Genomic DNA, 16,841 nt, shown 5'->3' with positions numbered 1-16,841 from the left:
TGAGAAATACAGATAGCCCTCAACTTAGAACCACAATTTCTGTTGCTGAGTAAGACAGTTGTGAGTTTGCACCCTTTTACAACCTTTCTTGCTACAGTGATTAAGTGAATCACTACCGTTGTTAAGTTAGTGACATGGTTGTTAAGTGAAGCTGCCTTTCTCATTGATTTTGCTTGTTGGAAAGTCACAAAAGATGATCACAAGATCCCAGGACACTGCAACCAGCATCCATACATGCCATTTACAAGCATCTGAATTTTGATCACATGACCATAGGGATGCTGCAATAGTTGTAAGTGTGAAAAATGGTCATAAATCACTTTTTAGTGCTGTTGCAACTTTGAACAGTCACTAAGCAAACTGTTGTAAGTTGAGGATTACCCGTGACCTTCTTTGCATGAACCAATGTTTGTATAAATATTTTTATATATGCCAGTATTTGTATAAATACAAATTATGCACCAAGAAAACCAGATATGTAGGTAACTAATATATGCAAACATATTTTCCTATTTAGTGCATTCGGTAGCTATGATGTACAGGGGAAAATCTTTATAAAGCTTAGATACTTAATATTTGGGGAAATAAGAATAAAAACATGTAATTTAGAGGATATAAAGCTAATAGCTCCTGAACTCAACTGTTCTGTTTGCTTAAAGAAGCGCCACAACTGATTAGCTTCATGAATCATTAAATGTTCTCCTGGACATGGCATAATTCTGGGACCAAGTCCTTTGCTGATCATTGCTGATGGCTCTTTGTTTCTTCTCAGATTGACATGCTGCAGGCAGAGGTGACAGCCTTGAAGACGTTAGTTATAACGTCAACTCCTTCCTCGCCAAATCGGGAATTGCACCCACAACTTCAGAGCCCCACCAAAACAGCCTTCAGAAAGGGACATGGACGCAACAAGAGCACCAGTAGCACCGGTGCAATCACAGCTGCTGGCCAGAGTGCACCCCAGGAATCAGTCAACAGCGAATTCAAAGAGGTGGGTAAATGTGATTGATCCGTGTCTAGCTTGAAGCCCCGGGAGGAAGCAAAATATTATCCGCCCTGCTGTGTTGTGTGTGTGATGGGGAAACGCAGTAAGGCGAGGGATCTAGTCGAAAAGTCTGTTTTACCTTACATTTACACAACCTGCTTCATTGCAGGAAGTGTTGAGGAAACTTTCATTGACCTGTTTTGATTAATTCCTTGATTCTGGTTGGGTTGTTTTGATATACTAAATCAGAGTTGAGGAAATAAGCAGTAATTATCATGTATGACCAGGCATGAATGAGCTTAAATATAACTGGAATCAAACACGAGAAGTCTTGTAGGTTCTAGCCATCTTGGACCAGAGTTCCCAATATTGTTGGGGAAGGATAATTTGGGAATTCTGAGAGTTGCAGTCCCAGTACATCTGGATTAGATAGGATGGCCACCTTTATGTACCTTCTGGGGTGGGGTATTTGTGCCCAAGTTCTTTTGTGACTGAGATCGTCTTCTTTCTAATCTTCTGTCCCTCTCACACCATTTTCCTTTCTCTCCTTGTCTTTCTCCTCTTTCCCCCTTTTCTCTGCCCTTGTCACCTATCTGTCTTGCTCTCCCATTCCTTAAAGTCTGGGGTACCCACTCTCCTCTCCCTGCTGCTCTGTATCGTCCCTGCGAAGGCAATCCACATCACCTATGAGCCAGGCTGGCGGTTCCTGGCAGCAGACTCTCCTTTCTCCTCTCCTCTCTCGCGGCAGGTAATCTCTCTTCGGGTGGGGTGAAGTAGAATAGCTCTGCGACTAAGAAGGTAGGCTCAGATATTTGGTCACAACAGTGCCAACAAGATTTGCTTGTGAAGGTGGTCATAAAGTCTGAGGGAAGCTGTTCTTCTTCTTCTGTACAGACAGTAAATGTCCTCCTTTTCCTGATTCACTATCCATAGCAATTGTTGCCAGAAAGGCGGGGACTGCAACATCAAGGCTGGCAAAAAAAAATCTTGATAGCTGCAATCTCAATCAGTCTGGCTGTGGAAACTGGTTTCACTGATCTTGAGGAGGGATCAGTTCTGGGGACAAGAAATATTTTTTCAGTGTGCTTTTAATACCTTCCCCCTGTTCAGTTTTTTCTTTAACACTAACAAGTCATTTGTGTGTGTTTCTTTCTCTCTAAATGTTTCCCCCCTTCCCCATATGGGTGCTCTGAGGTGGTTTCCTGGTCTCAGGTGAGCAGTCCTTGTAGCTCAATGCTTCTACGTTGTCAGTAGAGATTTTTCTTTCGGGCTGGAGAGCTGCATTCACTGCTACATTCGTTTCATAGTTCTGCTTAAAAATATGTATGGACAGGAGAATAAGAAAAAATCTTCCCCACAATATTCCAATGTTGGAACCTTTTATAAGCTGCTTTTTTTCTTTTTTTGCAGCGAGGGATGTCGGAAATCAGTTATTTCTGTCCCAAAGGTGCTTTTTCAAGAGGCACTTGGACTTTCTGGTTTTTTCTTGGAGGACGTTTCGCTTCTCATCCAAGAAGCTTCTTTGGCTCTGAGCTTCTTTGATGAGAAGCAAAATGTCTTCAAAGAAAAACCAGAAGTCTAGTTGCCTTTTGAAAAAGCACCTTTGGGACAACCATGATTTGGATGACTGAGAATCTCCAGTTATTTCTGATTATCATGGTTATGCCTTCTATTGTGGAACTTTCTAACCCTCTCCAAAATTTGGAACAGAGCATGCTGGGTGAGGTTGGCGGCTTTCTGAAAAACTGGAGGTACTCCCGGGTTTTGAGGATTGCCTTTATTTAAAGAAGAAACCTGGTGGTACCAAAATTTGAAGATTTTGCCTTTGAAGAATTGCCTTTATTTAAAATAGAAGTGGGGAACTACGGCCCTTTTATGACTTGTGGACTTCAACTCCCAGAATTCTGGGAGTTGAAGTCTACAAGTCATAAAAGGGCCGTAGTTCCCCACCTCTGATTTAAAACAAAGGTCTTGTCTATAGCTGTGGAAGTTCCATGGGTCAGGTTGAGAAACTGAAATGCCAAGATCTTTTCCACAAATCATATATGAGCTACTAACTTTGGAAAGGAGAACTCACAAATTTATGGAAGACTGGATGGTTACCAGTCAGGATTGCTGTATACTATGTTCAGTTTTAGAATCAGCAATCCCAAATGTTTAGCAGTTGCTAAAAGCAAAAATGAAGAGGGCTCTGCAATCAGGTCCTATTTGCTTTGGGTTTCCCAAAGGTGCCAGTAGACCTTTCTGGGAGTAATCAGCATTCGAGACTTGATTCATCACAGAATGTTTTAAATATTTTTTTTATTCTTAAGGGATAGCTATAAAAACCAAGCAGGTATGTTTTCTCAGTTGGCTCTGCCTGCCTGCTAGTGCAAAACCATGGTTGCCCGATCGTCTTTACTTGCTTGGTTAAATATTTATTTATTTACATCTTGGCTTACTTACTTGAATTGAATTGAATTCATCAATTTTCAAGCAATTGAAAAGACACTCTGATCTTGTGAGTCTTCTCCCTGCCATATGCATAGATGGGTAGAAGAAAGGACTCATTGCATCCTGCCTTTCCTACCTGCCTGCATGCCTTATTTTGTAACAGTCAGAATCTTCAGAACATAGAATGCTTCAACTATGAGTTGTTTTTGGAATCAGCCCCTTATTCAACACAACCAAGTAGCCATGGCGTGTTTTGGAAAAGACTCGTTTATTTCAACTGGGGAAGGGATGTTTGCTTGCTGGGATCGGAAGCGAATTCCTTTTTGGTGGAGGCAATTAAACTTCTTTCCATGGGAAAGCCATGCACATGGCTTTCTCCCTATTCAGTGGAACAAAGATATGGGATTTAAAATGCATATCACTTGTTTAGAAGAGCTTAACTTTCATGTTGTAGATAGTAATAGAGTTATAGGACTATGTCCAGTCGAGCTGACTAAAGTATTCTTGCCCTTCTTCTGGACCTGTTGGAAGCAACTGATTTGTCATAAAGAGAAGCAGGATATTTTGCTGAGGCCCCACCCTCTCTGTCATTGACATACTGCTTGAGTATGAATGCAGATCACAGACCATGTGAGGCTGCTTCCCCAAGAAGAGGGAACTGAACTTCACCTCCAATAGGGCATGTGAGCCCCCGTATGTTCAAATATTTACAGACTAATAAGTGATGTTCCCTTTGATTACCTTATTGGGATACTAGTACTGTAATCTACTGAGGGAGGATACATTGTCTCCTGATGATGCTCTCTCTGTCATACCCTTTCTGCATGGAACAGGAGGCAGAGCTGCCTATTGCTGGAGCATAAGTCACATTCTGCTTCCTTCCCTCATCATCTGCCTAAAGAATAGGACCTACACTAGAAGAACTTTCTGGTTTTTGTAAGGGGATATCTACTTCCTTCTTTGTGCCTGTTATCTGTGTGTATATGTTTTCCACTTCCTAGTTTTCTTCAATAGACTTCTGTTTCATGGTTTTCTGTCACCGCAGGTGGATTCCATCTTGTTTGCAGAATTTCAGGCTTGGAAGGAGTCTCCAACATTGGATAAATCATGTCCTTTTCTCAAGAGGATTTACCATGAAGATGTAGGCCCTTGCCTGGACTTCACCAAGCATGAAGTCAGTTTAAAGATGAGTTGTTCAGAGTTTTCTGAGAGGTGAAGGTGCTCCTTCCTTGTTGACATGAAAACCTTGTGTTTGTTTTCTTTGTTGCAGCTTTCAGAGCTGGTTCAGGCAGCTGTGGAGCAGAACACCCTTACCATTGAACCAGTGGCTACCCAGGCATTGCCAGTAGTGAAGGTGGCAGCCATTGAATGCGGCGGACCAAAGTAAGATCATAACAGGTGTCCAGCTGCCTTGGTTTTACTCCCCCTCTTCTTCCACAGATGCACCATTAGTTTCTAACATGCTACATTGCCAATTGCTTTTCTGAAACATGGTCTTCTCTTTGGTTGTTCATGGAATTTGTTTTATTGCACTGTTGTGTATCCTTCCTTTCGATTTTTACTGCTTGGCCCACAAGAACCAGAAGAGAAAGGAAAGGAGGAAAGGGAGAATCGGATTACCTGAATGTACAAAAGTATAAATACTATTAGCAACAATTAGCAGTTCTAATGGACTTTAATGTAGCTAGAAAGGCACTACAAACTGGTGAGAATCGTTTCATGCTGGTGCAAAGTAAGAACTTGACTGAAGGGATGCTTATTTTCCAGGCATGGAAATTAGACATTAAGGGAGCCTGAGAGATATGATTAATTCTTGCCGATAGTTATTCTCAGGCACCATTTTTTTGAGAGAGAGGGGTGGGAAAGGGAGAGGGAGGGAGAGAATGATAATGATTTGATCTCTATGTCTACTATTTGTATTCAACTCTGGGCAAAGGATTTAAACTGCCTGAAGTTGCCCAATTGCTTTCTCCCATTAGACTGCATGGCTGCTAAGATGGCTGCTAAGGTGGTTCATCTATGCAAACCCCCCCCCCCCCATTGACATCAGTGCAAGATGGCCCACAAGAAGGGGCACTTGGTTACTTTTTAGACCCAAGTGGTATGGATCAGTCTGCTGGGCTCGGAATAACTTGTCTTTGAGACAGATATTCTCTCTGCCCCATTTAAACTTTAGCAATAGTACAGTCCAGAATTCTGCTACTCTTGAGTTTGTTCTTGTTGGTAAGTATAGGATGTGCACTGATGATGTCGCCTAGTTAAGGTAATGAGATGTCTGCAAGAAAACAAGCAAGCTCAGAGAACTCTAAAGACCCCCCCATATAGGATTGTAGCCTAAATAATTTAGATGTTAATCTTCTCTCAGTTTGAGCTGTGCTTTCTACAGGCACACTGCCATTAGTCCAAGAAGAATGAATGTTGCCATTTCTAGCCTAATACTAGTTTCAACTTCTTATTTCTTCTCACAGTGGGTTCCGGTCCCAAATTATAACGTAAGTTATTTTTTTTAAGCCAGTGAAAAGGTATTTACTCCATTATTAATAAGCTACTAACTCAAGTTGTTACTAACAGCTTTGTAATTGGTGCTGTCCAATACATTTTAAGCACTCAGGATGCTGACTGCGTACAATATAGGTAATCTTCAATTACAACTGTCTTTGGAATGGTTCATCTTTATTCCTGCACTGCTGGGTATATAACCTCAGATGAATATTTTTGTCTACTAACTGTCAACTTTCTCCTATAATATTAACTTTACTTGGTTTTCTGTGTTGGTGGTTACCTCCCAAATCCTATAGCTAGACTTTTTCAAATGTCAAATTTTAATGCAAGAAATTTTGAATAGCTTACAGGTGGCTTAATAGTAATAGTTTCTTTTCTTTTCTCTTTTTAAATTAAATTACTTATAAACCTACAGAAGGAAGAAAGACAAAATGTAACAAATTCAAATATTATACAATGCTAATCCTGATATTGACAATTGATTCCCTTTACTGTAGAATAGGAAGAGGTGATCGAATGGAGGCAGAATATTTGTAAATGCATCTTTATGATTTTTCCATTTCTTAATATTTTTATTTCTAGTAAGACAAAATTCCAAACTTTCTGCAACCTCTATAGCGGCAATATGTTTTGAGACTGAATGCCCCAAATGGACTTTTCAAACAGGCTACAAATAGCAACATTTGAATCCAGAAAAAATGATTCAACCAAAGCACTGATTAGCTCCCCACACCCCCACTGAAAAACAAGAAGCAGGATGGCTGCTATGAAGACAAGCAGGCTGGGGAATTCTGGGAGTTAAAAACACTGGTTTAGATCGTTCACAGTTTTAGCTGATGGAATAGGAGGATCTCCTGCCAGGATATAACAATCCCGAATGGGACGTCGACAAATTTGCCATCCATTCTAAGAAGTGCAAATGGTACTGAATTGAGTTGAGTTGAGTTGAACTTCTATGCTAATAATTATGCTTAGATTTATAGCCTTAATATCTTTTAGGATAAATTCTTAGCATAAAGAATAACTAAAAATAACTAACATATTGTGAAACCCTTTAATACCAGTAAGATGCAAAAATGAAGGTCTTTTTTTGGGTTTGAATGGTGGTGTCCAGCATAATGTTTTGTTCCCTTTAGTCAAGGCCTCTAGATGACATCCTGCTTGATTCTTTCTACTCTCACCTCCCTTTTATAGAAAATGCGCTTTGAGTGGCCTGTCTCGAGCCTGCAAGCATCGCATCAAACTGGGAGATTCTGGGAATTATTACTACATTTCCCCTTCCTGCAGGGCCAGGGTAAGTTCTTATTAGTAGTGTGCCTAGCAGAAAATAATACAATCTTTATCTGGACAGTATAGTGTAAATACATATAGAAAAATTGTGTTCAACTTGCTTGCATTTGTTTTGCCTTGCTCCATGCCTTTTTTTAGGTATCTTGCATCTGACGCCAATAGAGTAATTATCATCTTAAAGGCAGAAGAGTTTACAATTGTCTGTGCTATTCATATAGTATTTTTTGCACTATAAGATGCACCTTCCCCCCCCAAAAAAGTGGGTGGAAATATCTATGCGTCTTATAGAGCGAATGTTGTTGAAGCCTCACCATTTGCTGCCCCCCCCCCCTCTTGGCTGTTTTCAGCCTCCGTGTGCCCCATTTTTGGCCTCTGCATGTTTTGTTGTTGCCTCGTTCCAGGTGGCGGGGATTGCTGCTGCCTATCATCGCCAATTGCCACCGCCAATCACTAATGCTGCCACCAATCACCGCTGCAAAGTAGCGTCTTCAAGGCTGTCACCTCTGCCTGACAAGAAACAAAGATGGGCGGCGGTGATCCCCACAGCCTGGAACAGCTGATCAGTGGTATTCTAAGAGGCTGATCCAACTGCCAATCAGTTGCTCATGCTAAATCAGGCTGCGAGAAGCTGACCAGGCTGTTTGCTGTTTGCTGCAAGGATGCTAGTCAGACAAATACCGATGATGCTGGGAGGCAGAGGCAGATTTTTTTCTTGTTTTCCTCCCCAAAAGCTAGGTGTATCTTATGGTCCAGAGCATCTTATAGTGCAAAAAATACAGTATATGTTTCCTGGAAATATTTCCAAATGTGCTTATAAAAGGTATAATGTTTGTGTAATGCTTGTTATAGGGACACGGTGGCTCAGTGGCTAAGACGATGAGGTTGTCAATGAGAAAGTTGGCAGTACAGCGGTTCAAATCTCTAGCACCGCGTAACAGAGTGAGCTCCCGTTACTTGTCCCAGCTTCTGCCAATCTAACAGTTCAAAAGCATGTAAAAATGCAAGTAGAAAAATAGGGACCACCTTTAGTAAGAAGGTAGCAGTGTTCTGTGCACCTTCAGCATTTAGTCATACCAGCCACATGACCATAGAGATGTCTTCAGACAGCGCTGGCTCTTCGGCTTAGAAATGGAGATGAGCACCGCCCCCTACAGCAGGAAATGACTAGCACCATTTGTGGGGGAACCTTCACCTTTAATGTTTGGTCTCTCTTTCAGATTACAGCCGTATGCAACTTCTTCACTTACATTCGGTACATCCAGCAGGGACTGGTGAGACAAGATGGTAAGAATCCCCCTTTTTCTCTCTTTGAGATGTGGAAGTTGGGCTCTTCCTTTGTAGCTAATTCACAAGATGCACAACCAACTTACGTGATTATTAATGGGACTACCAAATCATTCCAAGCATTTTGGACATTTCATAAAGCAACATTCAAGAGAGAATTATTCCAACCCCTTTTGTAAATGTTACCCAAAGCAGATAGAAAAGAACAGTAAACTAGCTGAACTAATGTGTTCAGCTACATTACCTGAACTAATCTAGATAATCTAATGTGTAATGGATTGAAAAGTTCATGTGCATAAAATCAAACCCCAAACTCCAGAAATAAGTTCAAGAAGGTACATGTGATGTTAAGATCCAAGTTGGGATTTGAACTTTGCAGAATTTGGACCATTTTCAGGATAGCATATTAATTAAAAGCAGGTAGGGTTTCAACATCCAAATGCCTTCCATTCAGTGAGAAGATAAATATGTGGTTTATCTGGGGTAGAAGGAATAATCTTGTGAACAGGAGGAAGAGCCCCAACTAAGATGCTTGGATAAAAGAAATCTGAATCCAGAGCAGAAATGTAATTTGAGAAAGTGGCGGGCTGATGGTGGTGGGAAAAGAAGATATCATACTGTTAAGCAATAGTAACCCCTCCCCCCTGCCTTTACCGTCGCCACCGGTACGCTGATTGCGGTCTGTCCGTGCATGAGCCTAACGTGTGCTGTGCACATGTGAGACATGCACAGTGCATGTATGCGCAATCCACCACCCCTGCGACATTCATCACTTTATGCCAAAAGTGCACAGTGTGCCTTTTGGCATAAAAACAGCCTATAGAGCGTGGACAGGCGGGTGGGCCAAATGAGTCATTGTACCGGTATGTTCTCAACTGCTTCCGGCCACTACCAGTACAGCCGTACCCGGCTGTACCCGCAGCAACCCACCACTGGTCCGTAGAGAAATAGCCATTATTGTAGGGCAAGGATCTTGTTTTTGTGTTTGTGGAACACTGATGCTTTACATCAATTCCTCTACCTTCATTTGAAGTGGTTTTTCCAAATGGGAGGGATGGGTTCCTCAAATGATTCTCATGACTCCTGATCATTTGTCCATGCTGGCTGAGCTGATGAGTGTTGAGCTCAGGAGAACACTACATTGGGGAAGCTAGCATAGAGCAAACAAACATTCGCTTCTGCTACAATTTCTCATTTGCTTCTCTGCTTAATCTCTTTCTTTTCCTTTGACCCACAGTGGAATTGATGTATTGGGAAGTCATGAGGCTTCGGAAGGAAATGTCCATTGCTAAACTGGGCTTCTATCCCAGCGAGATGTAAATGGAAGATGATGATCGGGAAGGATTTTTACCTTCAGTTATTCTGTGGACACCCAGAAAAATCGATGACAGAATGTCTGCTCATATTCAAGATGGCACAATATTAATTGAACATGTAAGAAGCACAGGCTTTTCCTGTTGAGTGGCAGCTTCAGTTTCTTGAGAGCATCTACTCCAGGCATTTTTACGCAGTGAATATGAACTCTCTGGCACTTTGGAATGAGGCCATGTTGGAACTCCTTCCTTTTTTTCTATGCATTCCTCCTCAGCCAGTATATAATATTCTACTTAAAAACCACTCTATATACGCACATATATAAATATATAAAAACATATTCCTGAAGCCTTGGCTGGACCTTGGGCTCATTATTTGCTTGCCACTCTGAGCTCTAAATGCTGTTGGTCATTGCTGCTTAATGGATAGATAGATAAACAACTGCTCCAGCTTTCCAAAGGCATGCACCTGTTGAAAACAGCCTTCCTTGAGAGCTGCAAGGTGCAGATCCCTCCAGTATTTCTTAGGAGCTTGAAGGAAGTAGCTGGGAAAAGTTTTGCTTTTGTTTCTGATTGTAGCTCAGGGTTTTCCTTTGAGGGATCCACATGCCCTTTCCCACACATTGCACGCTGGTATTAAAGCCATTCCTGATCAAAACCCCAGTAAAGATGGAAGGATGGGGAAATGATCTAACGGATAGCCACTCATAACTAATGGACTTCATTTTTATGCCACGGACGTTCTAGAACACGCTCTTCCCACCTGAAATCATTTCTCCCACGCTTCTTCAATTGCGCTTGCTTGCATTCAACATACTAGTCCCGGATCCATTGCTATGATCTTCCTTAGGCCACATTTCTGCTGTACTCCTGGTTCTCATGTTTTCTATACTTAACACACACACACTCACACACAGACACACACACACACCTTTATTCACATCCAAAGATTGACCTCAGAGACTGAATTTTCTAGCAAGTCATTTTTTAAAAGTGGGGACTATTTGGATTTAATTAGTGAAACTTCAGTTTTGATGCTGCAGTATTGATGGGGGCCTCTCTCTTTTTATTGTATTCTAGGGTTTACTTAAAATTGATATTGAATTTTTAATTCAAATATCTAGATGACCTGTTGGGTGTTAATAAAATGAAAATGGCTCTGATTTTCTCTGGTTAAAGAAGGAAACAGCTTTTCCTTTTGGATGATATTTTGAAACTTCTGAGATGAGAACAACCGATGCAGGCTTCCTAGAAGACATAATTTCCCTTGGTAGCCATTCCCTCCTACTTTCAGACCGAGGGGTCTAGTTGGTGGTTACTCATTGTGGAAGGCACTTGCTATTTCAGCTTCCATCCATAAATAATGACAATGAAAATCAGGTTTTGTTGATAATCCATGAATTCACAAAGCCTCTACAATCAGAGTCTCCTGCTTGGATGATTTTAGCCAATCAATTCAGTTTGTGTTACTGATTGTTCCATTGGTTCCATTGGGCATGTATACCTGGTTGGCAGCAGAACTTTGCATACATTGTGGCTTCCTTTTGTCTCCTTATGATTGCACCCTCATCCTGGATCTGTGTGGACTTTACCAGATTTCCAACTCTACCATCACAAGAGGAGGAGGCCAGAACATGACACAGTGGCTAGAGGTTATCAACTGATCATTGGTGGGATTTTTGGGATTATGTTCTGAATGCGATGTGAAACCACATCTGACAGAGTTTTCTGTAATCTCTGAATTGGACACTACCATTTCTATTCTTGAGGAAGTAATGTTTTCTTCAGTTTGCCTTGAAATTAATAAGTTGACCTCAATAATGTGTGTTTATGAGCAATAGAGCAAGCACTCCTTGGGGTTTTATTGAAAGTTATTGACTTGGGAGTGTTTGATAGTGTTGCATAAACAGTATTTTTTTGACCCAGTTGTTGGAGTGGAACTGAAGATGCCACACTGCTTTGCTGTTCACTATCCCCTGGCTACTATCCTAATCATTTATAGTACTACTTGAGGGCTAAAGATACAGCAGCCAGGATCTCTTCTCTTGAAGGATGTATTTGGGAAATGTGCTGTTGAAATTACGTGATCAGGAGAATAAATAATAACACACCCTTTTCCTGCTATAAGATTTCTGTGCATCATAGGACATCGGCACCAAGATGAACGAATAAACCAGAGTTCTAGAATTGGTTCTTTTACAACAGAGATTACTGCCTTTGTTATCTTACCTCTCGGACACCTAAAATGATGACCTGAAATATGTGAGTATATGAAGAATGATCTTTTGGGCCAGAGAAGGCAGTTAGTCATGTAGCATCTTGCAAAGCCCGCAGAATGAAATTGTCAAAGGAGGCCTTACATCTATTCATATTCAGTGGCGAGCATGTATCTGATTGCTTTTCTATTGAGCTAAAATCAGAAGTGAAATAGTTTCTAGCAATATTTGTTCAAGAATATTGAGTTCGGCAACTTCGCCAACAATGAGGTATAGGAATTGACCTATTAAGGATGTGCCCCAGAGCATTCTGATATTCAATCATCTTTCCCCAGTCTGGTATCCTCCTGATGGGTTAACTGAGAACTCTAGTCCAGCTCATCTGGAAGACAGCAAGAAGGTGGTGGGTGCACTAAGGCACTGTGATAGCCAAGCAAATGATTAATGATGGTGAAGGACAACTGAAGAGGCCCTTGTAGAAATGGTGACTGCCTCATGAGAAAGTGCAGTTTGTTCATTTAAAGGAGATTTAGCATTGCTTTGAGTACAAAATGAACTGTTGCGAAGAAAGATATCCTTTGAAATTTCATCTGCAAAAAGTATTTCTCACACCAAATTCATTGCAAAGGCCTACAGTTTATTTCACAATGGCTGGAGGTTTTACACTGTCATTATTTACGTATCAATTTCTGATCCTATAAGAGATGAAAGAAATGGATAGCTTTGCTAGCTGCAAGTTTTCCCAAATTACAAGAATTGATGGGGGGGAGGGGGGAGTATATCACAGCAGCTTTGAATTTTTTCTCCTGGTTGCATCATTATCTCTTCCTTACTTCTGTGTTCCTATTCTAATAACATATGCTGATTTCTATTTAATAAATGGACTCCAGTGCTGACATGAAGCTGGTTCTTATTGCCATTGGACTTATTTCTTTTGGAAGTCTGCATGTATTCCAGTGATAAAATAAACAAGGCATTACAAGCAGTATTGATTGTGTATATTTTAGTGTTGAATTGAATTACTATTAATTTTACTGCCTTACTAAAGAGACATCATTATGGCAAACATTTTCCCATACAATCACCAGCACTAGAATCAGGTCACCTAAATAACGAACTCAAAATTGCACCCAAAAAGAGCCTTGGCGTAAAAGTCAGTGGTATCTCCATAGGGGTCAGAATGACTCATCGGTTTGAAGCATGACACATTAACCATGGAAAGGATGCCTGTCCTGTTCAAATGGAAACATCAATGGCACCTAGTTCTAGTTCTGGTATAATTGTAAAGGGAGCATCTGCAAAGGTAATCCCTAACCCTGGGAACTAAATATTGATCTAGTTAGCAATAGTGGTTAGCTTTTGAGCAGGGGCGTGCAGTCACTAGAGGCAGGGGAGGCGTGGCCTCACCAGTCATGAGGAAAAGGAAAAAAAATTAAAGAATTTTTTAAAAATAATTGAAGCCAAGGTAGTCGCTGCCAGATTCCAAGTCATAGTGACTTGGAACAGTGCTTAGTGTTAACTATAGGAGGAGGCGAGAGAACTAGGGGCCTCCTATGCATAAGCAATTTTTCGCCTTTTAAGAGTTAAGCAAGGGTTAAAAAGCGAAAAATTTCGTATGCAAAGGAGGCACGTGGTTCTCTCGCCTCCTGTAGAGGGCATTTTTAGAGGCTTTTTAGAGTTCTCTGGGAGCAACTAGCTCAGTCTGACTCAGAGCTCTGGCAGAACCGCCTTTCAAACACACACAAACACACAGCTGGATAAAAGTATATAAGCCCAGCTTCCCTGATTACAAGTTTGAAAAGGCAATGTGGCTCCACCTGCAATCAAAGGCTCCAATCAGAAGGCAGCAGGGGAAGGGAGGGGGGTATGGCAGAGGACTTGCTTTCAAGCCTTTGGGAAATATATCCAATCCAACTTCTGTGTTTGTGTTTGTTTGAGAGTGAGTGAGTGAGAGAGGGATCCAACTTCTCTGTGTGCATGTGTCTGCTTGAGAGAGGGGGGAGGGAGGGAGAGAGGGAGGAAGGAGGGGGAGGGAGAAGAAAAAGAATGGGAAAACCTATTTTGCAAGAGGGAAAAATGCTGTTACTTTAAATAGGAACTGAGCATGCCTGGCTGTGGAATTCTGGGAGTTGAAGTCCACAAGTCTAAAAAGCTGCCTCACCAGCCATAAAGCTCACCACACGTCACTGCTTTTGAGAGATGGGCATTTACCATATACCGTAAATATGAAAAATAAATAAACTATAAAAAAGATCCATCCAGTAATATTAAGGACTTTTTTTTACTTAAAAAGGATATTAAAACAATAAACTGATTGACTGGAAACGGAGATGGATGTAGCAAAATTTCAAATGAGCCAGTTATTGTTATGCTAATTTCAAGAACAACAATTATCAACAGATTGTTTCATTTTCTTGCTCAGGAGCAGTTGGGAAATAACTGATACAACAAGAGTTCATATAGGCTGGATGCTTGAATAAAATGGCTGCAAAGGTCCAAGGCCAGGGGATATGAGTATTAAATGCACGGATCAACCATACTTAGGGTTGTTCAGTAGCTCTGGTCCCAGAGAAGGGAAAGAAGAGTTTAACATGTAACAGATTTCCATATCATACAGGTTGATTTTTCTCTGCCCATCATAAAAAATCTGAATTTTATTTATTGATGAAACATTAATAAAATAATAAAAAATAAGCTACTTTACCCAATTACTGAATTACAGTAGGAGCAAAACAAGTCAAGGGTTGAGTTCACGTATAATTTCATTGCTTGCTCTGAATTTAGTGGGATTTACTTCGAGAACTCATATACAGGATTATAGCATATATTTGCACTGTTAACATTCTTTACAAATCATTTTAAAATGCCCACCTCAAAACAGTAGAGTCTTCCTGAAGAAGGTGGGGCTTAGCAGTGAGAAGACGGATTTTCAGGCTATTCCTGAAATTCCTCTATTCCGAAGGAAATTGGACGGTCCTTTTCGGACCCAAGCTGTCCCGGAGAGACAGTGAAAGGTAGGAGGAGATCCAGTGACCCCGGAGACGTTCGCAAGTCCCTGGGGGGTTGGAATTTAACTTCCTTTGCCAGTGACTTCTGGATTAGCTGTAAGCTAACCGAAACTGCAGGTTGCCCCTAAGAATGGCGTAAGTGTTTCCAGCTGGTAAGGTGATTTTATTACTCAGAGAGACACGGTCCGCATAAAAATTTAAGCTAACTGAAACCAAAGAACGGAAGAATCTAGCGGCGAATTGGAGCTCTTTATGGGTTCATGGACGGTGGTTACCCTATTTCATAAATGACTTAAATGCTACTTACATGGACAAAGGAAAGATTACTTCAACATCTCCTCTGACTCTCTGTAAGTGGGCTGTAAACCAATTTACTATAATTTGGCTCCCTACAACTTGACACTTTTATTGCTTGGCTGTGTTGGTCTAAGATCAGATAAGATTGCACAGCTTGTTTTTATTTGCAAATACCTTAAAGCCTCTAAAGGAAAAATACTATCTATGTCACAAATATGGCGTCTGTGCAAGTTTCAAATGATTCATTTCAAATGATTTTTTCCGCATTACAAAAGCTGTCTGACACGTATGATAGATTTGAAAAAAAAACTGGACTATTTGCTGTTTTTAACATCAGAATATGAAGAAAAAAGTGAGAATGTTGAATGTTTGAATGTTCCTGAAATACAAACGAAGGATGTCAGAAATGAAGATTCTCAATTTGCTGACATTCCGGGCATCTGGTTTAAAGATTCTCAACTTGCTGACACTCCTGGCATCTGGTTTACTTCGGAGGGAGAAAGAGATGCAACGTTTGAAGGGGGGGCAGCCATACAGAAGATTTATTTCAAAAGACAGAGCGCAGGAGGAATGAGAAGCATTAAAGAATTTATACTTTATGAAACATCATTTGCAAAACTTTCGATACCACCACTGAGAATTAAAGACAAGCTGAAAAGTGCAACAAGTGTAGGACAACGACATTATATGAGAGGCATCTTAAGCAAAAAGGTGCGAAGATCTTCTTGTTTGGACTTGCTTATAAAGACGTTTGGAGAACTTGTTCCACTAATGGCAATAGGATTAAGGAGGTTTTGTTATTGGAGAGACACAGGCTGATAGATGGAAGAATACAATTCAAAATTAGCTAAACCTAATTATTTTTATTTGTAATAGACATAGTTGAATAATAATTGATAATGATAGTAATGTATATAATGTGGAGTTGATATGATAAATAATAATTGGATATGAGAAGGGAAGGTTAGAAATATTTTTGGACCATATACAAAGGTTATTAATCACAATAATTATCACTATTAAAAAATAAAATAAAACTATATACAGTTAAATGTTAACTAATATGGGGAAAATGTTATGATATATGATATAATTACATAAAGAAAGGAGAATGATAATAAACTATATACATGGAAGATGGAATTTTTGGTATTAAATATTATGGATGTTTAGGTAAAACAGGATATGAGGATTTGATGTTAATGGAGGATTTTATAAACAAGTAAATGAAATGCTAACGTGGTTATGGATTAAATCTTTGGCATAGTTAAGGATGAAAGATGTTTAAATAACTGTAGTCAACTAAAAGTGGAGGTATAATGATGTCAATATGGTAAACATTTGAGTTAAGATATTTGAATTAATATGAATTAATGGAAGAGATGCACCAAAACATGTTGTAACCAGCTGATATACTTTTTTATAATATATACCTGTGGTTTTTTTTCTTTTGTTTTTTCTTTTTTTTCCCTGCCTTGTTTTTTGTTTTTTGTCTTTTTTGTGTTTTGATTTT

The 16,841-nt window shown here is 40.2% G+C and overlaps 1 protein-coding gene across 3 annotated transcripts in view; it reads left to right on the top strand.

The window, feature by feature from the left end:
- LOC116515752 (guanine nucleotide exchange factor for Rab-3A-like) overlaps window positions 1-12,567 on the top strand; it is a 35,538-nt gene extending 22,971 nt beyond the window's left edge. Inside the window, exons 5-11 of one of the 3 annotated variants that reach the window (XM_032227962.1) lie at window positions 773-991; window positions 4,464-4,592; window positions 4,689-4,801; window positions 5,887-5,910; window positions 7,115-7,214; window positions 8,428-8,494; window positions 9,732-12,567. In XM_032227962.1, the coding sequence (XP_032083853.1) occupies window positions 773-991; window positions 4,464-4,592; window positions 4,689-4,801; window positions 5,887-5,910; window positions 7,115-7,214; window positions 8,428-8,494; window positions 9,732-9,814 (735 nt within the window). In that variant the 3' untranslated portion in view covers window positions 9,815-12,567. The remainder of the gene's footprint in view (window positions 1-772; window positions 992-4,463; window positions 4,593-4,688; window positions 4,802-5,886; window positions 5,911-7,114; window positions 7,215-8,427; window positions 8,495-9,731) is intronic. The other 2 variants (XM_032227979.1, XM_032227969.1) reach the window with 2 other exon arrangements.
- Window positions 12,568-16,841: the final 4,274 nt, after the last annotated feature.

The sequence above is a fragment of the Thamnophis elegans genome, chromosome 1 (assembly GCF_009769535.1).
Source record: "Thamnophis elegans isolate rThaEle1 chromosome 1, rThaEle1.pri, whole genome shotgun sequence".
Taxonomy (NCBI): domain Eukaryota; kingdom Metazoa; phylum Chordata; class Lepidosauria; order Squamata; family Colubridae; genus Thamnophis; species Thamnophis elegans.
The sequence above is the reverse complement of the archived record's forward strand: the minus strand, read 5'-3'. Positions and strand labels throughout refer to the sequence as shown.